The following is a 21,233-nucleotide window of genomic DNA, read 5'->3' as shown; positions in this document are numbered from 1 at the left end:
TGTAAATTTGAAGTGGACTATGAAATATGGATACCTGACATGCACGACTTTAACCGAATGTAACTTTTGAGTGCTTACTTTTACAAATTATTGGTTGAATTTACAATCGTTTGAGAACTTTTACTAAAGGCTGACACATTCAAAAGCTAGAAATTCTAACGTGGACCCTCAATGGGAACGCACATGAGGTAGTTGAAGGGATGGAGACTGGCATAGGCTACTTTTTGTCTCTTTCTACCCACAGGGGAGCTGCAGCAACATTATAACATTTTTCTACTCGTCGACTGTAATCTGTCAATTAGGACACCACAGACTAAACTATAAGTGCTAACTTTTCAGTGTTGGATACTCTATGGCAGCTCCAACTCAACTATAATAATCTCATTATAGTTGACTTTTAGTTAACTGTAATAATTTCAAAAATAGAACTTCATACAATTTCTATACTAATTTGCGATACCTGGCAAATTTGTCGGCATCTGAAACACATTTTTTTTATCTGTCGCGTTATCGGCCAATCGGAGACGGTTATTACAAACAATTGGTTGCTAGGTAATTCGATGTTGATACTAAGGTGAACGACGCTAGTAACATTAATTTTAACTTGCATGAATGATGATATTTCCGTCCATTGATGATGAAGATGATGACTCGTAGAAAAAGTATTGTATACAATAGTGATATAATTAAGCTTTTCACTCTCGTACCGTACTATTAGGCCACTCAGCAAAGCTTCGTGGCCTAAACATGGTACTCGACTGAAAAGCTTTGTATTATATCACGATTGTATAAAATACTATTTCGGTTGAGACTATACTTCGGTTTAAAAAAAAAACCAAACATTATGTAAAACTTTTGTTTATTACTTAACGCATCAGTAGTAACGAAAACTTTGAGGTAATCATTACAAGTATGTAAACTTATTTTTTTATCATGCTCACAGACGTAATATTATGTGTTTGAAAAAAAAGGAATCCAACGTACGGAGTCATATTTCAAAGCATTCAAAACTTAAAACTACCACGGAGTATCATTTGTCTGAAATCCGTAGGTGCAGAGCGTTTTTAGCTGCAATTGATGCCGCCGCCTTTGATGTCTCCGCAAGGTCTGTATCCGACTGAACCGTACGTCACAATAATCGCAAGCGTAAGGCTTCTCACCCGTGTGTATCCTCTTGTGAATCAACAACGTATGTTTCTGAATGCACTTGTAACCGCAGGAGTCGCACTCGAAGGGCTTATCGCCCGTGTGTATGCTCTGGTGGCGTTCGAAGTCCGCTTTTCGTGTAGTTTTGTAATCGCAGCGGTCGCACTGGTAGGGTTTCTGTCCGACGTGTCTGAATTCGTGGAAGTATAGGCTGCGTTTGTTTTTGGTGGAGTAAGGGCAGCGAGCGCAGGTGTAGCGGGTAATATTTCTGTTTTTAGAAGCTAGAGGGCCTTGGGTGCAGTTGTACTGTATGTGGCGGGAGATGTCCTTCTTCAGTGTGAAGCGGCGGCGGCAGTCGTGGCACTGGAAGGGGCGCGGGCGGGGGAGGGGGCGGGGGCGCCACTCAGGAGAGGATTCCCTTTTCAGCATAGATGCTGTAAAAAAATAGGACAATGTACGGTCACAGACTTGAATTGTTGATCCATTTCTAGCTCATTTTATACTGGACACGTCATAGCTTAACCATAGAGGAATACGTACGGAGAGAGTTGCAACTCCATACATCAGAAGTGCAAGCAAAGAGGATCGAGTATTGTAGAGAGTTACTGTCAAAGTAAAATGTGTAATCACAGTGCATAGACTGCCATCTCTCGACACAAGCTTAAAACTTTTGAACCTCAATTTTGACAATTTGGCCCATATTCTTAGCTTGATATGTTTTAAAATGTCAAATATTAATATTAGCGCCATCTAGCTGAGCGTACCCCAAAGGTGTATCGCCATCTAACTCGCCGTACCTTCTTCTATATGGTTTTGGGGTACGTTTTTTTCTTAGACTTTATCGGTCTTTACGAAGTTATATAGGTCTTTGGTGCAAGTTATTTGTAGTGACATCTAGCGTAAATTATCAGCAGGTACCACTACTCGACACTAGGTGCCAACCACAGATGTCATATATACCATAGATCAAGCAAACGTATCTACTTAGCGTGTCAAATGAACTCAGTGAAATCCACTGAGTTGTCCGTCTTTAATCGCAGCTTGCAGCTTTCGGGCGTCAATTTTTGTAAGTTGAAGTCAATCAAAACATAAAAAATGCCTCGTTACGTGATATTCAATTGCAACAACACAAAAATTATGAACAATCAAGAGCCTGAGACATATTTAAAATTACAGGCAAGAAACAACTTCAGTACAAAATTTGACACGCTCGGCCCCTATACAAATAGATGAACTTGTTTCTTCTATCTAAATATAGTTCTGTGGTGCCAACAGTGTCGCGTCTGCCAAAAATGTAATATTAAAACAGTTTACAACTTATATTACAAGCAGAAGGAACTGAAAACAAAGTACTGATTAATACTATTATAATACTAGCTTTTGCCCGCGGTTTCCCTCGCGTTAGAAAGAGACATAAGTAGCCTATGTCACTCTCCATCCTTTCAACTATCTCCACCTAAAAAATCACGTACAATTCGTCGCTCCGTTTTGTCGTGAAAGACGGACAAACAAACAGACACACACAATTATTTATGTTGTTGTGTGTTTATGTTGTATTTCATACAATGATAAAAAAATATGTGATTTATGTAATAATTATTGACATGTACCGTCAATCACTTGACACTAACTTAAATGTTATCCTTAAGGGTCTCTCACACTGATTAATTCATTTATTATGTATGAAAACGATGAAAAAATTATTGCGAATATATCTAAAAGTGGTATACGGGAAGAAAAAAAAAACACGGTGTATGCTCTGAGAGTGAAACCACAGATGTCATATATACCATAGATCAAGCAAACGTATCTACTTAGCGTGTCAAATGAACTCAGTGAAATCCACTGAGTTGTCCGTCTTTAATCGCAGCTTGCAGCTTTCGGGCGTCAATTTTTGTAAGTTGAAGTCAATCAAAACATAAAAAATGCCTCGTTACGTGATATTCAATTGCAACAACACAAAAATTATGCACAATCAAGAGCCTGAGACATATTTAAAATTACAGGCAAGAAACAACTTCAGTACAAAATTTGACACGCTCGGCCCCTATACAAATAGATGAACTTGTTTCTTCTACTGTGAGTGAAACAGTTAACTTACGCTCTATATCTTCATCGAAGACGTCTTCTTCTAGCATCTCTACTATCATCGGGGCGTCTTCAGCTGAAACGAACATTTTTTTTATAAGCTACTGGATATTATAAGAGAATCGAGTATTGTGGTATTATAGAGACTTACTGTAGAAGTAAAATGTGTAATCACAGTGCATAGACTGCCACTCTCGACACAGGCTTAAAACTTTTGAACCTCAGTTTTGACAATTTGGCCCATATTCGTAGCTTGATATGTATTAAAATGTCAAATATTAATATTAACGCTATTTAGCTGAGCGTACCCCAAAGGTGTAATGCCATCTAGGTCACCGTACCTTTTTCTGTATGGTACTGATGTCAGTTTTTTTCTTAGATTCAAACTTCTTTATCTGTCTATACGGAGTTATATTTTGTTATAAACTAAAGTAAAAGCGATCAGGCCCACTGGTGGCCGAGCCGGGAATCGAACCCGGTCTTCAGCTTACGCGGCTAACGTCATTACCACTAGACCTCCCGCCCGCCCCAAATTCTTGTTCTGCAGGAAGTATCTTCTGTGTTCTGAAGTACAACTATTTCTCCTTTGGGAGACTTTTTAATTTTGCAAATTAAATAAAAAATCGAAACACACCGCTACCAGGACTCGAACCTGTGAGTATAGGACACCGTGCCAATTACTCTGACCAACTGAGCTACTGAGACCTAGTAAATGTGTGCGAATTTTCCATGCATGCATGCGCTTAAACGCCTTAGAGCCCATTTAGACGGTACGAAAACTCGCATACGAGTTTTATTACATTGCGGTATTTGATGGTTGGGCTGCCTTGTATGTAACCTCAACAGCCCGCAATGTAACTAATGTAACAATGTAACTACTAACTCACTCCGCGATCCTTTCGCCGCGCTACAAGTACATGCCGGCGGCCGCGAGTTCGCGGCCCATTCAGTGGCGACGACCTTCGCGCGGCGCAATATAATTCAATGTCGTCTGCACGCGTGCGGTCCCTTTCTTAATGTAGGTAAGAATTTAGAATGGCGGCGATTTGTGAACATCAAAGGAGTGAGCCTTCTGTACTTGTACTATTATATATTCTGTGCTACTAACCTAGTCCATCTTCGAGGCCTTACAGAAAACCAGCGTTGCGGAGTGTGCCATGCGGCCCATACCGTGACACTTAGCTGAGTAAGGACCATTTAGCGCAACTTATAATTTTTTGTTTGTAACTAGTTTTAGTTTTTAACCGACTTCAAAAAAGGAGGAGGTTCTCAATTCGACTGAATGTTTTTTTTTTTTTATTATTTTTTTTTGTATGTATGTTACTCGATATCTCCGAGAATCGTGGACCGATTTTCAAAATTTTTTTTTTGATCGAACCGGTATAACCCCGAGATGGTCCCATTGGCACCAAGTCAGGGTCTGATGATGGGATCCTGGAGAAATCGAGGGAACTCTTCAAATGTTATAGGCACATGTAATGTTTTTAGTCTATTTTTCAAAGGTACACCAGTATTTACGTCTGATGGTAATAATTTTATGTCGCTGAGCTGATGATGGAAGGTCAACTCCTCAATGGTTAGGAGTTAAAGGATAATTCTTTCACTACTGTACATGTATTCGGACTGATACATATAATATCACTAGGAACCACTAAAAATCAACACATAAATAAACTTTTTAACAAAAAATAAAACCACCTTCAAAAATAAGCGCGTTACAAAACACGGAGAAACTAAAAAGCCAAAAATAATAAACCTTTCAATTCAGATTTCTTATCGTATTGCAATAAGCTAAACATCCAAATTATAAACAAATCAATTATTTTTGGAGTCGGTACCAGCCTGTGTATGGTTGGGTGGGGCAAACAGGCAATAGCAAGGCGACGAATAGGTCTGGTACCGACTACAAAAATAATTGATTTGTTTATAATTTGGATGTTTAGCTTATTGCAATACGATAAGAAATCTGAATTGAAAGGTTTATTATTTTTGGCTTTTTAGTTTCTCCGTGTTTTGTAACGCGCTTATTTTTGAAGGCGGTTTTATAGATAGTTATTGATATGTATTTTGTGCTAATAAATGCTTTTTCTTTCAATCAATCAATCAATCAATATAATTTACTTGCAAGAATACTTAATTGTAGTTACAGGTTGTTCTTGTAAGAATTTTCAGTCAGTATTTTATCGTGGTTAAACGATGTGCTTTCTTTCTTCTTCTTTCTTTAACTAAAAAAGCATGCGAGTTCGTACGCCGCCTAAATCAGGCCTTAGGGTGGCATAGAAATTTGTTATACAGACGTTTCTGCTTAATGAAAAGTTAGTCTTTTGCATGTTAAATTGTATCTTGTTATTGAATGCATGTTAATTATAAGATGTAATGTTTTGAAAAGAAGTTGCCCGCCGAGTTTCTTGCCGGTCCCATAGTGGATACCCCCCTCCCAACTGAGGGGGGACTGAAATCTTCTCGAGGCTGAGGCGTAGGGTTGGAGCCGGCGTAGCTTTATTTGACGTTCATATGCGCATTGTAATATGCCTACTTGAAAAATAAATATTTCATTTTCATTTTTTTTTTTCATTAGTTCAGATTGGTTTAGTTACTGTAGACTGTTGGTATAATGTGTTAACCAGTACCATCGGCAAAACTGTCAGCTGTACATTTGTAATCCTTATTACGAGGGCATGACCTTTGTGCCCTTGCACGAGTATTATAGAGAGTTACTGTCAAAGTAAAATGTGTAATCACAGTGCATAGACTGCCATCTCTCGACACAAGCTTACAACTTTTGAACCTCAGTTTTGACAATTTGGCCCATATTCTTAGCTTGATGTGTTAAAATGTCAAATATTAATCTTAGCGGTATCTAGCCGAGCGTTCCGCAAAGTAGGCTTGTGTCGTTCACGAACTATGAACTGTTAGGAATAAAATCCCATCAATGACCGAAATGAACTGAATCTTTCCGTGCTCTGAGAATCGGTCTTTGCTCATTTAGTTCAGTACAGGATCGGCGAATGCGAGCGGTTTGGATCGAGAACGAGCGTGTGACTGCGCCGACCGAGAGCGAGAGCTACTTAGCAGAGCAACAAAAAAGTCAAGTTTTCATATTAAACTTCGGTTACTTACAACCTTTCGGCCCGGAATGTTACTATCTGTGGACTATTCGTATCATTTTGACACTATTCGGTCCCATTCGTTCTGATCTTTCCGACCGCAACGGTCGCTGGTCTGGCTGAACTAAATGAGCAAAAGACCTAAACGAGCGAACTAGTTCGTGGGAGCGACTGAACGAGATCGGAGCGCTCCGATCAACGAACGAAACGGCACAAGCCTACCGCAAAGGTTTAACGCCATCTAGGCCACCGTACCTTTTCTCTAGGGCTTTGAGGCACGTTTTCTAACCCCCGACGCAAAAACGACGGGGTGTTATAAGTTTGACGTGTCTGTCTGTCTGTCTGTTTGTGTGTGTGTGTGTCTGTCTGTGGCATAGTAGCTCCCGGACGGATGAACCGATTTAGATTTAGTTTTTTTAGTCTGAAAGCTGAGTTAGTCGGGAGTGTTCTTAGCCATGTTTCATGAAAATCGGCCTACTATGTCGCGGTCGGGGTTTTTTTCAACATTTTAATTTTGTGGTTAGGTTATTTCTTAGGCTTTATCCGTCTATACGGAGTTACATAAGTCTTTAGTTAAGGGTGTTGCTGTTTGTACTCACACGACACTGGCGCGTCGCTCGCCTCACTGAGACCGTTTTCGTCCGTGAGGCACTCATCTTTGGGCAGTTTCTCTAAACAAACGCAGTACATTATCCTATGTTCATTCATAAATTAAATATAACAAGATCATACCATCCCATACATTAAAATGCGACCGCCTAAGACCGCGCTTACACTCCACCACACATAGATGGCGCCACAAAAAAATGTCTTTTAGCTTTCGATTATACTTGTCTTGTAGATGACGTTAAGTGTCACTTTTGACATAGATTTACGGCTCGGAATTGACACTTAATGCCAATCTACAAATAATCGGTGGCAACCAGGCATTTTTTTTGTGGCGCCATCTATGTGTGGTGGAGTGTAAGCGCGTTCGTAGGCGGTCGCATTTTAATGTATGGGATGGTATGATCTTGTTATATTTAATTTATGGTTCATTTCAAAACTGTCAAAATATCGGGACCTCAATAAAAATCAAAAAGGTAATCACGACTTTGGTTAGGGCTGCAGAGAGGAATTTATTCATTACTAGCTTTTTCCCGCGGCTTCGCTCGCGTTAGAAAGAGACAAAAAGTAGCCTATGCCACTCTCCATCCTTTCAACTATCTCCACTTAAAAAATCACATCAATTCGTAGCTCCTTTTTCCCGTGAAAGACGTAAATAATATTAGTATGGATTATAAATCCACACTAATATCATAAATGGGAAAGTGTGTGTATGTGTGTCTGTTTGTTTGTCCGTCTTTCACGGCAAAACGCAGCGACGAATTGACGTGATTTTTTAGGTGGATATAGTTGAAGGGATGGAAAGTGGCATAGTCTAGTTTCTGTCTCTGTTCTGGGCAAAAGTTAGTAAGATAATAAAAGGCACTTGGACAAGTTACCTTCCAGTAGTGAGACCAGTGATACTACTCTACGGCAGTGAGACATTATTTTCTGAGTAGAAATAAGTAGCATTTTTTTTTTCAAAAATATCACACTTCATAAAAGTGGCAAAAAAAAAAGAAATGCTCACAAAATGCTTCCATGGTTTTTTCGTTCACTGGAAGTTGCGAAGAGAGAGAATAAATAAATAAATAAATAAATATTATAGGACATTCTTACACAGATTGACTGAGGCCCACGGTAAGCTCAAGAAGGCTTGTGTTGTGGGTACTCAGACAACGATATATATAATATACAAATACTTATATACATAGGAAACATCCATGACTCAGGAACAAATATCTGTGCTCATCACACAAATAAATGCCCTTACCGGGATTCGAACCCGGGACCGCGGCGTAGCAGGCAGGGGAAGATAAGTTACCTTCGAGCTTGCACGCTTGCAGCTCAGCAAGCAGCTCGGTTTGGCTGAGCTGCACTTGCAGCTTGAAGTCGCTGGCTTCTCGCAGGCGGCCCACGCACGTGGAGCAGATCCCGCTGAATATTGACTCACTCACCCACAGCTGGAAAGACAAGTGTCACATACATAAACGGTGCTCATGAGCATTGTGAGATTTTAACAGCCCATTCCTAATTATAAGACTGAAATGTCGAACGTTAAGTGTACGAAAGGCTTTTTTAACGGCATTGATGCCATTTGCCTGTGTGGTGACGGGTTAAGAATTTCACCACCCCCTTTCTTCCCGTGGGTGTCGCAGAAGGCGACTATGGGATATGGGTTAAATTGTGGTGTAGGCGAGGTGCTGGCAACCTGTCACTGCAATGTCACAGTTTCGTTTTCTTTCAACCCCTTATTTGCCAAGAGTGGCACTGAAGCTTTAGTAGTTACGGAATGGCTACTAGACAAATGTTTTTACTCGGTAAAAGAATATTTAAGTTGCCAAGATCTCAATTTAATGTAAATCCTGAGATTAAGTAATTTATCTATGCCTATATTTGACATCTTAGCTGTGTAATTTATAAAAACCGGCCAAGAGCGTGTCGGGCCACGCTCAGTGTAGAGTTCCGTAGTTTTCCGTTTTTTTCTCAAAAACTACTGAACCTATCAAGTTCACAATAATTTTCCTAGAAAGTCTTTAGAAAGTTCTACTTTTGTGATTTTTTTCATATTTTTTAAACATATGGTTCAAAAGTTAGAGGGGGGGGACGCACTTTTTTTTCCTTTAGGAGCGATTATTTCCGAAAATAAAAATATTATCTAAAAACGATCTTAGCAAACCCTTATTCATTTTTAAATACCTATCCAACAATATATCACACGTTAGGGTTGGAATGAAAAAAAATTTCAGCCCCCACTTTACATGTAGGGGGGGTACCCTAATAAAACATTTTTTTCCATTTTTTATTTTTGCACTTTGTCGGCGTGATTCATATACATATTGGTACCAAATTTCAGCTTTCTAGTGCTAACGGTTACTGAGATTATCCGCGGACGGACGGACGGACGGACGGACGGACGGACGGACGGACGGACGGACGGACGGACAGACAGACATGGCGAAACTATAAGGGTTCCTAGTTGACTACGGAACCCTAAAAATGTAATAAATTGACTCAATCCTTGTGTTTATTTGTAATGAATTATTGTGTAGCAAATTATATTGACATTATATTGTACATACTTGTAAATAATTGTTAAATATTGCATGCCTTGCTTGGTAGAACATAAGAACTGCTATTCAATGTTATCATCTTATGTAATCTCACTATGTTCTTGCAATAAACTATTGACTTTGACATTGACTTTGACTTTAGTTTCATGTGTTCTGCCTACCCCTTTCTGGGATACAGGCGTGATTGTATGTATGTATGTATGTGTATTGATGCCATTTTCAGAATTTGGGTCCCCCCAATTAGCATAAGTTGTTAACAACAAAAATTAGCTCGCTGTCCGTTTTGTGAACGAATTTTCATACATAATAAATGAATTAATGCGAGAGACCCTTAAGGTGGCTCGCTTAGGTTACCCGAAGCTCAGGCTGCGTTAGATGGCGTTAATCTGCAAATTACCAGTCTTATTTTTTTCGTGGAGTTGTACAGGCATTTATATACTTTCAATTATGCTTCGCGAACATTTAATATTAAAATTGACGTATTACAACAAACATTCAACTTCTCATTGTAACGTTAATCCCCTTAATGTAGATAAATTTACTATTTTACACTATTTTTAAGTACCACTCACACATACAAACAGTGTTTTTGTATTCCTTCTAGTCGATAATTTCACGCGGTGACAGCTTGTTTAAATAGCCTTGCGGTAAATATGTGCCATCGCATGATTTGCATGGAAGTACTGGGTTCGAATCCAGGACTTTTTCTCTTTTTTTTTTATACTACGTCGGTGGCAAACAAGCATACGGTCCGCCTGATGGAAAGCGGTCACCGTAACCTATGGACGCCTGCAACTCAAAGAGTGTCGCATGCGCGTTGCCGCCCCATTAGAAACTTGTACACTCCCCTTTGCTGCGTGTGCACAGCAAAAAGGAGTGTACAAGTTCAAAGGAGGGTTTGGGTTGCCGACGACTCAAAGGACAATAGACGGAACAAATTAGTTCCGTAAGTCCTCCCGTCGTCAGCACCCCATACCCACGTTGAGCTCTGGCAGCCTTACTCACCGGCAGGAACACAACACTATGAGACACTATTTTTTGTTTTATTATTATACATAAATACATAAATGTATATGTACTCGTACAGTAGTTACTGAGCGTTTTCCACAAAAAAGATTAAAAACCTATTCTCTTACATGGTAATATTTTTTGGGTTCGTCGAACTCAGAATTTCTAACATAATTATCCTAATCTGATATTTTAAAAAATTCCAAAAAAGTATAGATAAATTTTAGTTTCTAAACTACGATTCGAATGTTTTTTTTTTCTAATTGTTTATTTTCGATGGAGCAAGGGTATTTAAATCGCTTTTGAAATCTTAAATTAGTAAATGAAAATGCAATAGTTAACTGAGTAACGTAATGCTTTAAAAACTCAAGTGGACTTTTTTTATCTAAGGAGTAATTTCGATAAAATATTATATTTAGCGAGGGTATTAAAAGTTGTGTTTTATATCTCAACTTAATAAATAGAAAATCAAAATGACAATAAAAAAATCAATATGTTCTCTAAGATAAAATTGATACCTTCGGCTCTCCATTCTTGCTCGGTCAATAAAAAATACGAAATTTATATCCAAAAAAATACAAAAAGTTTATAGAATCCTGGGAATCGAACGCACCTTCACGGCGTGACAGACGACTATTCACCAACGACGCCATTACATAACACGCTGTTACCGACGAAATTGGGCTATACATATATAATTATTTAAATATAAATAATAATGTCAAATCCATACTAATATTACAAATGGGAAAGGGTGTGTGTCTGTTTGTTTGTCCGTCTTTCACGGCAAAACCGGAGCGACGAATTGACGTGATTATTTAAGGGGATTTAGTTGAAGGGATGGAGAGTGACATAGGCTACTTTTTGTCTCTATCTTACGCGAGCGAAGCCGCGGTCAAAAGCTAGTTTATTATAAATGGGAAAAGCTGGTTACTCTATAATCTGAAGTGGAAGAATTCGTTGTTTCACCAAAGATAATGTGTGTTTGTTTGTTTGTCCGTCTTTCACGGCCAAACGGAGCGACGGATTGACATGTTTTTTAAGTGGAGATAGTTGAAGGGATGGAGAGTGACATATGCTACTTTTGTCTCTTTCTAACGCAAGCGAAGCCGCGGGCAAAAGCTAGTACAGCACGGGTAGCATGGTCGCGCGATAGACGATAAAATATCAGGCCGTCCCTGTCGCACTATTAGTAAGTGCGATTATAGGGACGGCCAGATGTTTTATCATTTATCGCGCGACCATAATTGCCTGCCTGGACCAGATTATATTGATGATAATTATTATTTGTAACCATTTAGTTAATATTGTCTTCAGTTACCGAGATAGTTACTCATGAAATAAAAACTATGAAAACGGATTAAATCGCGTATAATGAGTTTAAAATTCATCCCGATGTTTCAAACACTTTACAGCGTTCGTGGTCAACGGATGACTGAGGAAAAATTACAATGTGCAAAAGCTACCCATATTCTTGTATATAACCATTTTGTTGTTGAAGAAAAACATTCACACAATAATAACATAGGTCAACCAGCTCAGTAAATGCAATACTTTACTAATACTATGCCCACACTATGACCTATGTATAATGTATTATACCAGACGTGTAATATTTTATTTTATCAACAAAGGAATAATAAAGGATTTTATTGTATTTTTGTATGAAAATAAAAAATAGGAAAGCAATATAGTAATAGTCAAATATTCCATTAAAAAAATAAAAAATACTTAATAAATCCATAAAAGTTCAAATGATTAAAAAAAACTTCGTACTCGAACCCACGTTCTGCATCATAGTCGGTCGTTTGACCGAGACGCCATTTCGATTTACATTAGCAGTGTCGAAATACACGATATGTATCTTTGTTGACATAATGCGTCATTATTTCTGAGTCTGCTTGAGTTAACTAAACCAATATCTTTAAATAATTACTTTTTTTTTTTTTTTTTTTTTTTTTTTTTTGGCTTTTACTCCCTGCCAATTTGCACAGGGTGAATTTGCCAATGTCAGTGTTGGCTTGGTGTTATCGTAGCTTTGACTTTCACACGTGAGGAGAATGTTCGGTATTTTTATTTTTTTTTATTTTTTATGAAGGATGTGAAGGGAAAACCTAAAACAAAACATTTGTTATGGACGTCACTGACAAACACATGACAACACTTACACAAATTGATTAGCGAAGAAGCGGGAAGCGGATGACAGAATGTTAGTAATGCCAACATGAGGGAAATGAAAGAAAAGAAAACCATATTATATGTATAATAGGAATAAATGAAGTAATAGAATATTATAGATGAGAGTGAGAATGAATTTACGTTATTTATAGTTTAATTTTATTTGTTTGTAAATATTTAATTAGGATAGAAGTTAAGGTCGAATCCATGTAACAAAGTAGCGAGCTAAAGCATATAGGTCGTGGTACACTTTCGGGCAATACATCGTACAGTGAGTAGCTACACATTGAACAAGAAAAGAAGATGTGATCCAAGTTACCCTCCTCTTGCCCGCATTGGCATAATGAGTTCGCGCGGACACCAATCATAGCCAGAAATAACGGAGTGCATACTTTTCCCAATCGCAACCGGCAAATTGTGGATATAACCCATTTAGGAGAATTACGAAAACGATAGAACCACGGCTTCCGAGTGATACGAGGTTGCACACATCCATAGTGCTTGCCCGTCTGCAATTTCGAGATATCCCATTGCTCCTGCCATGTGGCAAACATGTCTGCGAGTGCGCCACTCAAAAGGTCAGTACTGTAAATTACCGATTTCACTGAACCAATGTCGATAGCTTGCCTTGCCCATGTATCAACCATCTCATTGCCATTAATGCCACAGTGGCTAGGAATCCAACTCAGAACTATGGTTAGACCCTTTGACTCACACCTGCGAAGTACGGTTTTGATTTCTAAAATCAAAGGGAACTTTATTTTCATTTTAAATTGGTTGCCAATAATAGCCTGCAGGCAACTTTTACTATCAGTAAAAATAATAGCTTTACTAATGTTGTGTGTCTCTGCATATTTGACAGCCTCAAGGATAGCAACTGCTTCGCCTGTAAAAATTGAAGATTGTGGAGGACATTTAAATGGGAGAGCTATATTGTATCGAGGAATCCACACTGCTGCTCCCACGCAACTGGTCGCATCCATCTTGGAAGCGTCAGTAAACATCGGTAAGTAATTTGACCATTTTTCTAAAAATTTATTGAATTTATTGTTTGCTCCTGGATCATTTTTGAAAATGCCTATATCTAATATTACTTTAGGAGTATATATAAGGGTTTCAAATGCTACTTCAAATATGGGATTAGTACCGGATTTATATAAATTGGGGTAGATATTAATTAATTTGGAAAAAGATATTACTGTTCTTGGGAAAACTTTAAAAGTCCAATATCTGTTTTCAGTGACCTCCAGCGCCAGCGGCCACAAGCGTGGAAGCATCAAGTGGCTATAGTATGAGCTGCTCTTGATTAAGAATCTGTCCGCAAGATACTGTCTGCGGAGAGCCAGTGGAGGGTCAACACTTTCTACCTGCATGCCATTCTTCGGAGAACACCTCATAGCGCCAAGTATAATCCTCAAGCATTTTGCCTGGATGAGGTCTAGTTTGTCAAGGCCATCCCTATTGCAAGGTTCCATTAAAAGTGACCCATAATCTATATGACTGCGTATGATGGCATTATATAGTAACTTCTGGCAATAAGGATGAGAACCCCACCACACCCCGGACAGTGCTCGTAGTATGTTGATATTTTTTTCACATTTACCTATTATGTATTTGTGGTGCAGAGTGCCAGACATTTTATGGTCCAAAATAACACCTAGAAACTTTACAGACTCCTTACTCGGAATTCTGACACCGTCATAGTATACATCAGTTGTTGGCATGTTCCTTCTGCGGCTAAATGTAACAGTACAACTCTTTGTCGGAGATAGAGTAAGCCCATGGTCACCGAGCCAATCCCCAAGGTAACCCAGAGCCGTGTTCAGACTAGCAGTTGCTTTATCCATTGACTTTGCCATCGTATATAAGACAAGATCATCAGCGTACTGCAAGATGTTACAGAAGGATAAGACAGATTGTTCTAAGTCATATGTGTATATGTTGTAAAGAAGGGGGCTGAGTACCGATCCTTGAGGGAGACCTCTCCACAAAGTCCGAGGAGGACAATAGGAGTTGCCTTGTCTAATTTTGATAGACCTGCCCATGAATAGCGAGGTGACAATGTGTACAATCTTCGCGGGAATGCTCAGTTGTAGCATTTTAGCCCTGAGCACCGGAAGAAGCACATTGTCATATGCAGCAGAGATGTCGAGGAAACATCCCAGCAGATATTCGTTTTTTGATAAAGTAAGTCTAATATCACTCGTTAAAATGTTTAGGCTATCCATAGTGCTACGCCCCTTTCGGAAACCGAACTGTGTGTCTGCTAAAATTCCATTGTTTTCCACAAACCATTCAAGCCTATTTTTAACCAAGTGTTCTAATATCTTTCCCATTGTTGCAGAAAGAGCGATTGGTCGATAGGAATTAGCCTCGTCTGGATTTTTAGACGGCTTTAGGATAGGAATGACTACCTGGGACTTCCAATCTGCTGGAACCTCTCCTGTGTTAAAGGCATGGTTTATGATGCCAAGCAGATATTCCTGTCCGGGAGTATTTAGCTTAGACAGGAAACAATATGGAATCCCATCCTCTCCAGGTGAAGTATTCCTTAAACCATTAATTACCAGGTTAAGCTCTGAAAATGAGAAGGGTTGGTCGAGAGAACAGGAGGAACGTGGCAGCGGGGGGGATATCAAACAGGACGCCTCAGGGACAGTTGGCGGGGCAAGCCTATCTGCGAATTCTGCCATCCAGGGGGAATCTATTGTTGGTTTAGATTCTGGATTAAATGAACCCCTAAATCTCTTAATATTTCGCCATACAAGAGATGGAGGGGTTCTAGGAGATAGGCTCTCGCAGAACCCCTTCCAGCCCCTCTTTTTAGCCTTTGCTAAGAAACGTTTTGTATGAGCCGAAACTTTTTTAAAAGTAATGTAATCGTCCAAATTACCGGATTCATTGAAGAGGCGCTCCGCATCGTTTCTTTTTTGATGGCAGTCGTGCAATCTGCGTTCCACCATGGGGGGAAGGAATTTTAACCCTGGCAGGCTTCTTTTTCGGGATAAATTTGTCGGCAGCTTCCAAAATGATATTTTTGAAGTACGTATACTTTCCCTCTTGGTCCATCTCAGTGGGGTTCCTCTCTTTGATACTCTCTTCGACAAAAAAAGCATAATTGGGCCAGTCTGCTGACTGTATTTTGTATTTCAGCAGCGGCTCTGGCGGTGGTGAAGGGAGGATCGACGTTGGTTTAGTGATAATTATCGGAAAATGATCACTACCATATGATTGGCGCAAAACCCTCCACGATAACAAGGACGATAGGTTCGGCGAACATACAGTCAGATCCAGAACAGATTGGGGGTTCTGACCTGGGTAAACCCGATGCGTGGAGGTACCGTCGTTAATGACTCCCACGTTAATGTCATCAAATAAATCCAGCAGAGCTGTTGAAAAAGCATCGGAATGGTATGATCCCCAAGAGATATTGTGGCAATTGAAGTCTCCTAGAATTACCAGAGGGTGTGGTACAGATGAGAGAATAGAATGCAATTCGTCTATATCAACTACCTCAGTATGGGGTATATATACAGAGATGAAATTAATGCCCATAACCTTTGCAGCTACGGCATTAATCCCATCCGAGTGGGGAGGGATAGAAATTTGAGAAAATGGGTAACAATGTTTAATCAATAACGCACATCCAGCACGTCCGTCACTACGGTCCTCCCGGAGGCACGAGAACCCCGGTACTCTAAAAAGAGCCCCGGGACGTAACCATGTCTCCGAGATGGCCGCAACGGACACAGCATGATCATTGATCAACTGGGTAAGTTCTGGTTTCTTTGGGATGATACTCCGACTATTCCATTGTAAAAAGTTGACCTGGTGACCTATTATGAAAGGTGAGTCGCTCTGCAAGTGTGACCATTAAAGGCGCAACGTCGTTCGGTAGAATGTCGCTCCATTTGGCGATGATATTTGTTAGTAACTTCAAACACAGCTCCATTAGGTCCTCCTGAGGGGTGACTCTATTGTAAGCACCATTCAGGGCCTGGCCATTGGGGAGCTGTGGTGGGGGAGTACGAACAATATTATTGTGGGCCTCTCTGTCATAACCTGGGGAGAGGGGGACCCTCGCCCGGGGCGCTCGATAAATGGTCTTACGATAAGATGTCGTAGGCGGGGATGTTGGCATAAACGTATGGCAGGGTGACTCGGACGATCTAGAAGAGTCTGGAATCTGCTCAAACATGAGTCTCGCTACGTCAGAGTATGGGCGGCGTACTGATGAGAACTGAGCAGCTGCCTCTGCATACGAAATACTCTGTTCAGACATAGCCAGTTTGATGGCTTTCTGTCGACCAAATTCGTTACATGTCTTGTCAGTCGCATAGTGTCTGCCGGAACAGAATATACATCTAACATGTTCAGGAGCAATGTTACATCCATCCCCAGGGTGTTTTTGTGAACATTTGTAGCACCTAGCATCAGACCGGCACTGTGCTTGGATGTGACCAAACCTGAGGCACTTCCTACATTGGATTATTGGCAGCTGATACACGTCCACAACTAATGAGGTGTAGTATGCAAAAATTTTGGCAGGCAAGCTTTGACCCTCAAAGGTTACTACTACCGATTGAGTCGGAACCCAAGACGGGGAGCCATCATCTTTAAGTATCTTCCGTTGAAGTCGACGAGCTTTAAGGATCTTCCCTTTACCTTCTCTAAGGGACGTTCCATTGACCAATTCCTCCATAGTCCAGTCTGAAGGAACTCCTCGCACCACTCCCATTCGAGATACATGATATGAAGGGATATCAGCTATAAACTTATTTTTGCCTAGAAGCGGGTGCTTAAGGAAGTTATTTGCATCCGCAGCTGTGGAGAAAGTGACCGCTACTCTGTTGCGACCCACCGATTTAATGCCACCGTCCTTCTGGATGTTATTGACGTTTGCCTGAGTTAGTAAAAGGCCTACATTTATGGGTTTTAGAGTGGCACTGGAGGAAGGGGCGGCCTCTCTAGAGACATGCACTATGAAAGGTCCATCATCGTTGGCACCATACTCTCGTGATTTGCTGTCTAGACTGGGGTGTTTGTATAGATGCGGGTTAAATTCAGTTGAGTTACTTTTGTTTATTTCAACTGACTCTTTTTGACTGTTCGCATGAGACTCGACCATCCTACTAGTACCGGGCTCCTCAACTGCACTATTTGTATTACCCGACTGCTTTTCGGACTCTGCCGGGTCAATTACAATTTTTTTGGGGGAAGGCTCCAGCTTGGTTGGTGATAAATCCAAGTTACGCTTGCGCGTGTATTTCTCCCAGTCCATACCGTTATCACCATCCTCGTCTGGAGGCTTCTCCTTCTCGTTGCCGTCCATCTAAACTAACCTTTGGTTTTATGTATTAATAAACCACCACCTGATTAGAAAATAAGGAAAATTGTTTTATTTACGGGAATATAACCTAAAAATCGAACCACTCACACAACGCGCTACTCAACAGTCCCATTTCCAGACTTTTCAGATGCCAAATGCCAAATGTCACTGATGACAATGTCAACTAAAAATGCGCGAAATATGACGGCTCTGTGTCTGTACACAAAATTTGGCACGCACATTTACGTAAAATTAATAAAAAATTCACATGGATTTGTCCATGATTTCTGTATGAAACAATGTATTTCATTCACTACGACGGATAATGTATAGTAGATGTATGCGCATATTTTTATTTAGTTGTAGTGTGCGGTGACTAAATAAATGGTAGATGTTTTTTGTATGGAAAGCGAGCCACCTTAAGAATAAAGCTAGGAACATACTACGCGGACGTCCGTCGTAAAACGACCGCGACCGCGACCTATCAGTGTGCACGGAACAAAACATCCAGAGAGCCAGATTTCCATCGGACGTCCGTGCGCTCAAGGCCACGTCCGCGTCCGTCGACCGATAGTTTGCACGGTTATGTGTAATGTCATTGTCCAGATTCCCGTCCGCGGTCGATTCACGACGGACGTCCGCGTAGTGTGTTCCTAGCTTAACATTCAAGTTAGTGTCAAGTGATTGACGGCACATGTCAAAACAAATAACATTAGGAATTGGTAAAGGCTGTCACACACGTGTTCAGTAATTACCTTTATTCTTTTAATAACACGATAACAGTAAGAGTTACGATGCTAGTTTCTTAGAGAAGTTAATTGTATTTGATGCATCTTCCCTTAAAGGAAACGGAATTCAATAAAACAAATATATGATTTCTATCAACTTATTGAAATGTCATTTGAATCGAAATGACAGACTCTGCCACAGCACTAGTTTGAAAACAAAAATGAATGATAAATGACATAATAAGTAAATCCTGCGTGATAAATTAATATCGTAAAATACTCACTAACAAAGATCCGCAAAAATGTAACATGTGTTAGATAAGTTAGATTATGTTTAAAGTAATCGAAATATTGTTTTTAAGTACTTGATTATTTTTAATATCATTACAGGGTTTTATTTAAAATTTCATTAGGTTGCGCGAGTTTACGTTTTGTGGACGCTTTCATGTGTCAAAAAGAGGTTGTTACAGGCTTTGGGACCATAACCAGCTTGACAAATCCTGCATTTTGTCACTACTTTGAAAGAACCTTATCTCACACACTGCTCCTGAAATACAAAACGTAGTAAGTCTATATGCATTCCATACATACTTAATACATTTTTCTCTTCATTTACTGAAGAAGATACAAGTTTTTTTCAAAGTAGTGCCGATTTACATATATCTCAGAATAGTCATGTGATTTTAATGTTTATAAGTACTCAAATGTTATCCCTGATGATATCCTTTTATCCCTCTTCAGGGACTTTTTAACTGACTGTTAACCTTAGAAGTAATTACTTAATTAATTTCTTGACTCCACAGTCAAACTTAGCCTAGTTTAGTGGAGCACTGTATATTTATAATAAAGTTACCTTTGATTGTAATAATTAAATAAATAATTAATTAAATAAATAAATAAATATGCATCGTGATGTGGTGGCAGTAGACGGAAACCTCACGCCGCTCTCCTTGGCGAAACAGAACTGGCGCAAACCTGTGGTACTAAGTACTGCGGACCGCAAGGCGGTATGGGAGAGCAAGCAGCTACACGGGCGGTTCTACAAGGCCCTCACGGGACCCAATGTAGATCTGCTCGCATCGGTGAACTGGTTACGATTCAGGGACCTCTTCGGAGAAACCGAGGGTTTTGCCTGTGCAATTGCCGATGAAGTTATGAGGGATCATCCACATATTACGTCACACCAAATTTCAGGTTTTTGGACCCCTCCCCCCCTATGTCACGCTTTTTTGTATCCCTTTAACAGGGATTGCCACATTTAGTATGACCCCCCCCCCCCTTACACTGTGACGTAATATATGGATGACGCCTGATGACGAACAACTACCGGAAATATATCCTGAAGGACGGTACGGTCGACATTTGTCGGGCATGCCGCCGTCCCGGAGAGTCACTCAGGCATATCATCTCCGGTTGTTCTCATCTAGCTAACGGTGAGTACTTGCACAGGCATAATCTCGTAGTCAGGATCATTCACCAGCAGCTTGCTCTTCAATACGGCCTTGTGGACCGCGAAGTACCGTACTACAAGTACTTACCTGCGCCAGTTCTCGAAAATGGTCGTGCCACACTATTGGGATCGATCTATTATCACTGACAGGACTATTGTAGCCAATAAGCCTGACATTGTCATAATAGATCGATCGCAACGCCGGGCCGTGCTGGTCGACATCACCATCCCCTATGATGAGAATCTCGTGAAAGCCGAGAAGGACAAGTCCAGTAAGTACCTAGACTTGGCTTATGAGATAACCGCCATGTGGGATGTTGATTCGACGATCATTGTCCCGATTGTCGTTTCAGCGAACAGTCTCATAGCGAAGAGTCTCGACCACCATCTCGAGAGACTCTCGCTAGGTGGTTGGATCAAGGGTCAGATGCAGAAGGCGGTGATCTTGGACACGGCGCGGATAGTCCGACGGTTCCTCTCTCTGCAGCCCTAACCACCGGCAGCTTGGGCCCTGCCCCGCTGCTGGCGGCACCCTAGGTTAGGTTTTTTGTAATGTGTTTATATGTTTTATATTGTTTTGTAAGTGTTTTCTTTATTTTACTTTTATACTCATATTGTACAAAACCTAACTTAAGAAGGAAGATAAATAAAGGAAATATATAAATAATATATACGAAGGAAAACCATTTCGCTCTACACCAAGTACTTACATGTAAATCAAAACATTCTTTAAGCATTTCCGCGTATATCTCAGTCTTGCCGAGATGCTTATACGGTCTCATCAGATCCTTATCAGCAGGGCGCCTAAGGCAACAGCGACACGCATTCATTACGTCCATTATTATTGTTAATTCTAGTTTTATTCAAACGATTATACATGCTACACGGACACTAACAATTCTAACAAATCTAACCTAGAACGGTAAACAACCATTAAACAACTAAACAAATGAATGTGACATTGACACATGACAGCGTCAGTTTTTTTTTAAGCCAGCTAGATTTGCTAACACTGGCTAACAGACTACCGCATCGTACTAT

At 40.2% G+C, this 21,233-nt stretch overlaps 2 protein-coding genes across 3 annotated transcripts; both read right to left on the bottom strand.

Annotated features, from left to right (window-relative positions):
- Positions 1 to 848: 848 nt before the first annotated feature.
- Positions 849 to 21,100, bottom strand: LOC125239558 (zinc finger protein 569-like). 2 transcript variants are annotated; one of them, XM_048147184.1, is made up of 5 exons: positions 20,903 to 21,100; positions 8,251 to 8,389; positions 6,941 to 7,012; positions 3,248 to 3,310; positions 849 to 1,580 (listed from the first exon to the last, which is right to left on the bottom strand). In XM_048147184.1, the coding sequence occupies exons 1-5, from the start codon at positions 21,029 to 21,031 to the stop codon at positions 1,018 to 1,020; spliced, it is 966 nt and encodes a 321-aa protein (XP_048003141.1). In that variant the 5' UTR covers positions 21,032 to 21,100; the 3' UTR covers positions 849 to 1,017. The 2 variants fall into 2 exon arrangements, with proteins under 2 accessions (XP_048003141.1, XP_048003143.1); XM_048147186.1 differs by lacking the exon at positions 3,248 to 3,310.
- On the bottom strand, positions 16,032 to 18,066 carry LOC125239557. The gene is made up of 2 exons (XM_048147183.1): positions 17,157 to 18,066; positions 16,032 to 16,601 (listed from the first exon to the last, which is right to left on the bottom strand). Exons 1-2 carry the CDS (start codon positions 18,015 to 18,017, stop codon positions 16,491 to 16,493), a joined length of 972 nt encoding a protein of 323 aa, XP_048003140.1. The 5' UTR covers positions 18,018 to 18,066; the 3' UTR covers positions 16,032 to 16,490.
- Positions 21,101 to 21,233: the final 133 nt, after the last annotated feature.

Source organism: Leguminivora glycinivorella, chromosome 25, assembly GCF_023078275.1.
Source record: "Leguminivora glycinivorella isolate SPB_JAAS2020 chromosome 25, LegGlyc_1.1, whole genome shotgun sequence".
Lineage (NCBI taxonomy): Eukaryota > Metazoa > Arthropoda > Insecta > Lepidoptera > Tortricidae > Leguminivora > Leguminivora glycinivorella.
This window is presented reverse-complemented; position numbering and strand designations above follow the sequence as displayed.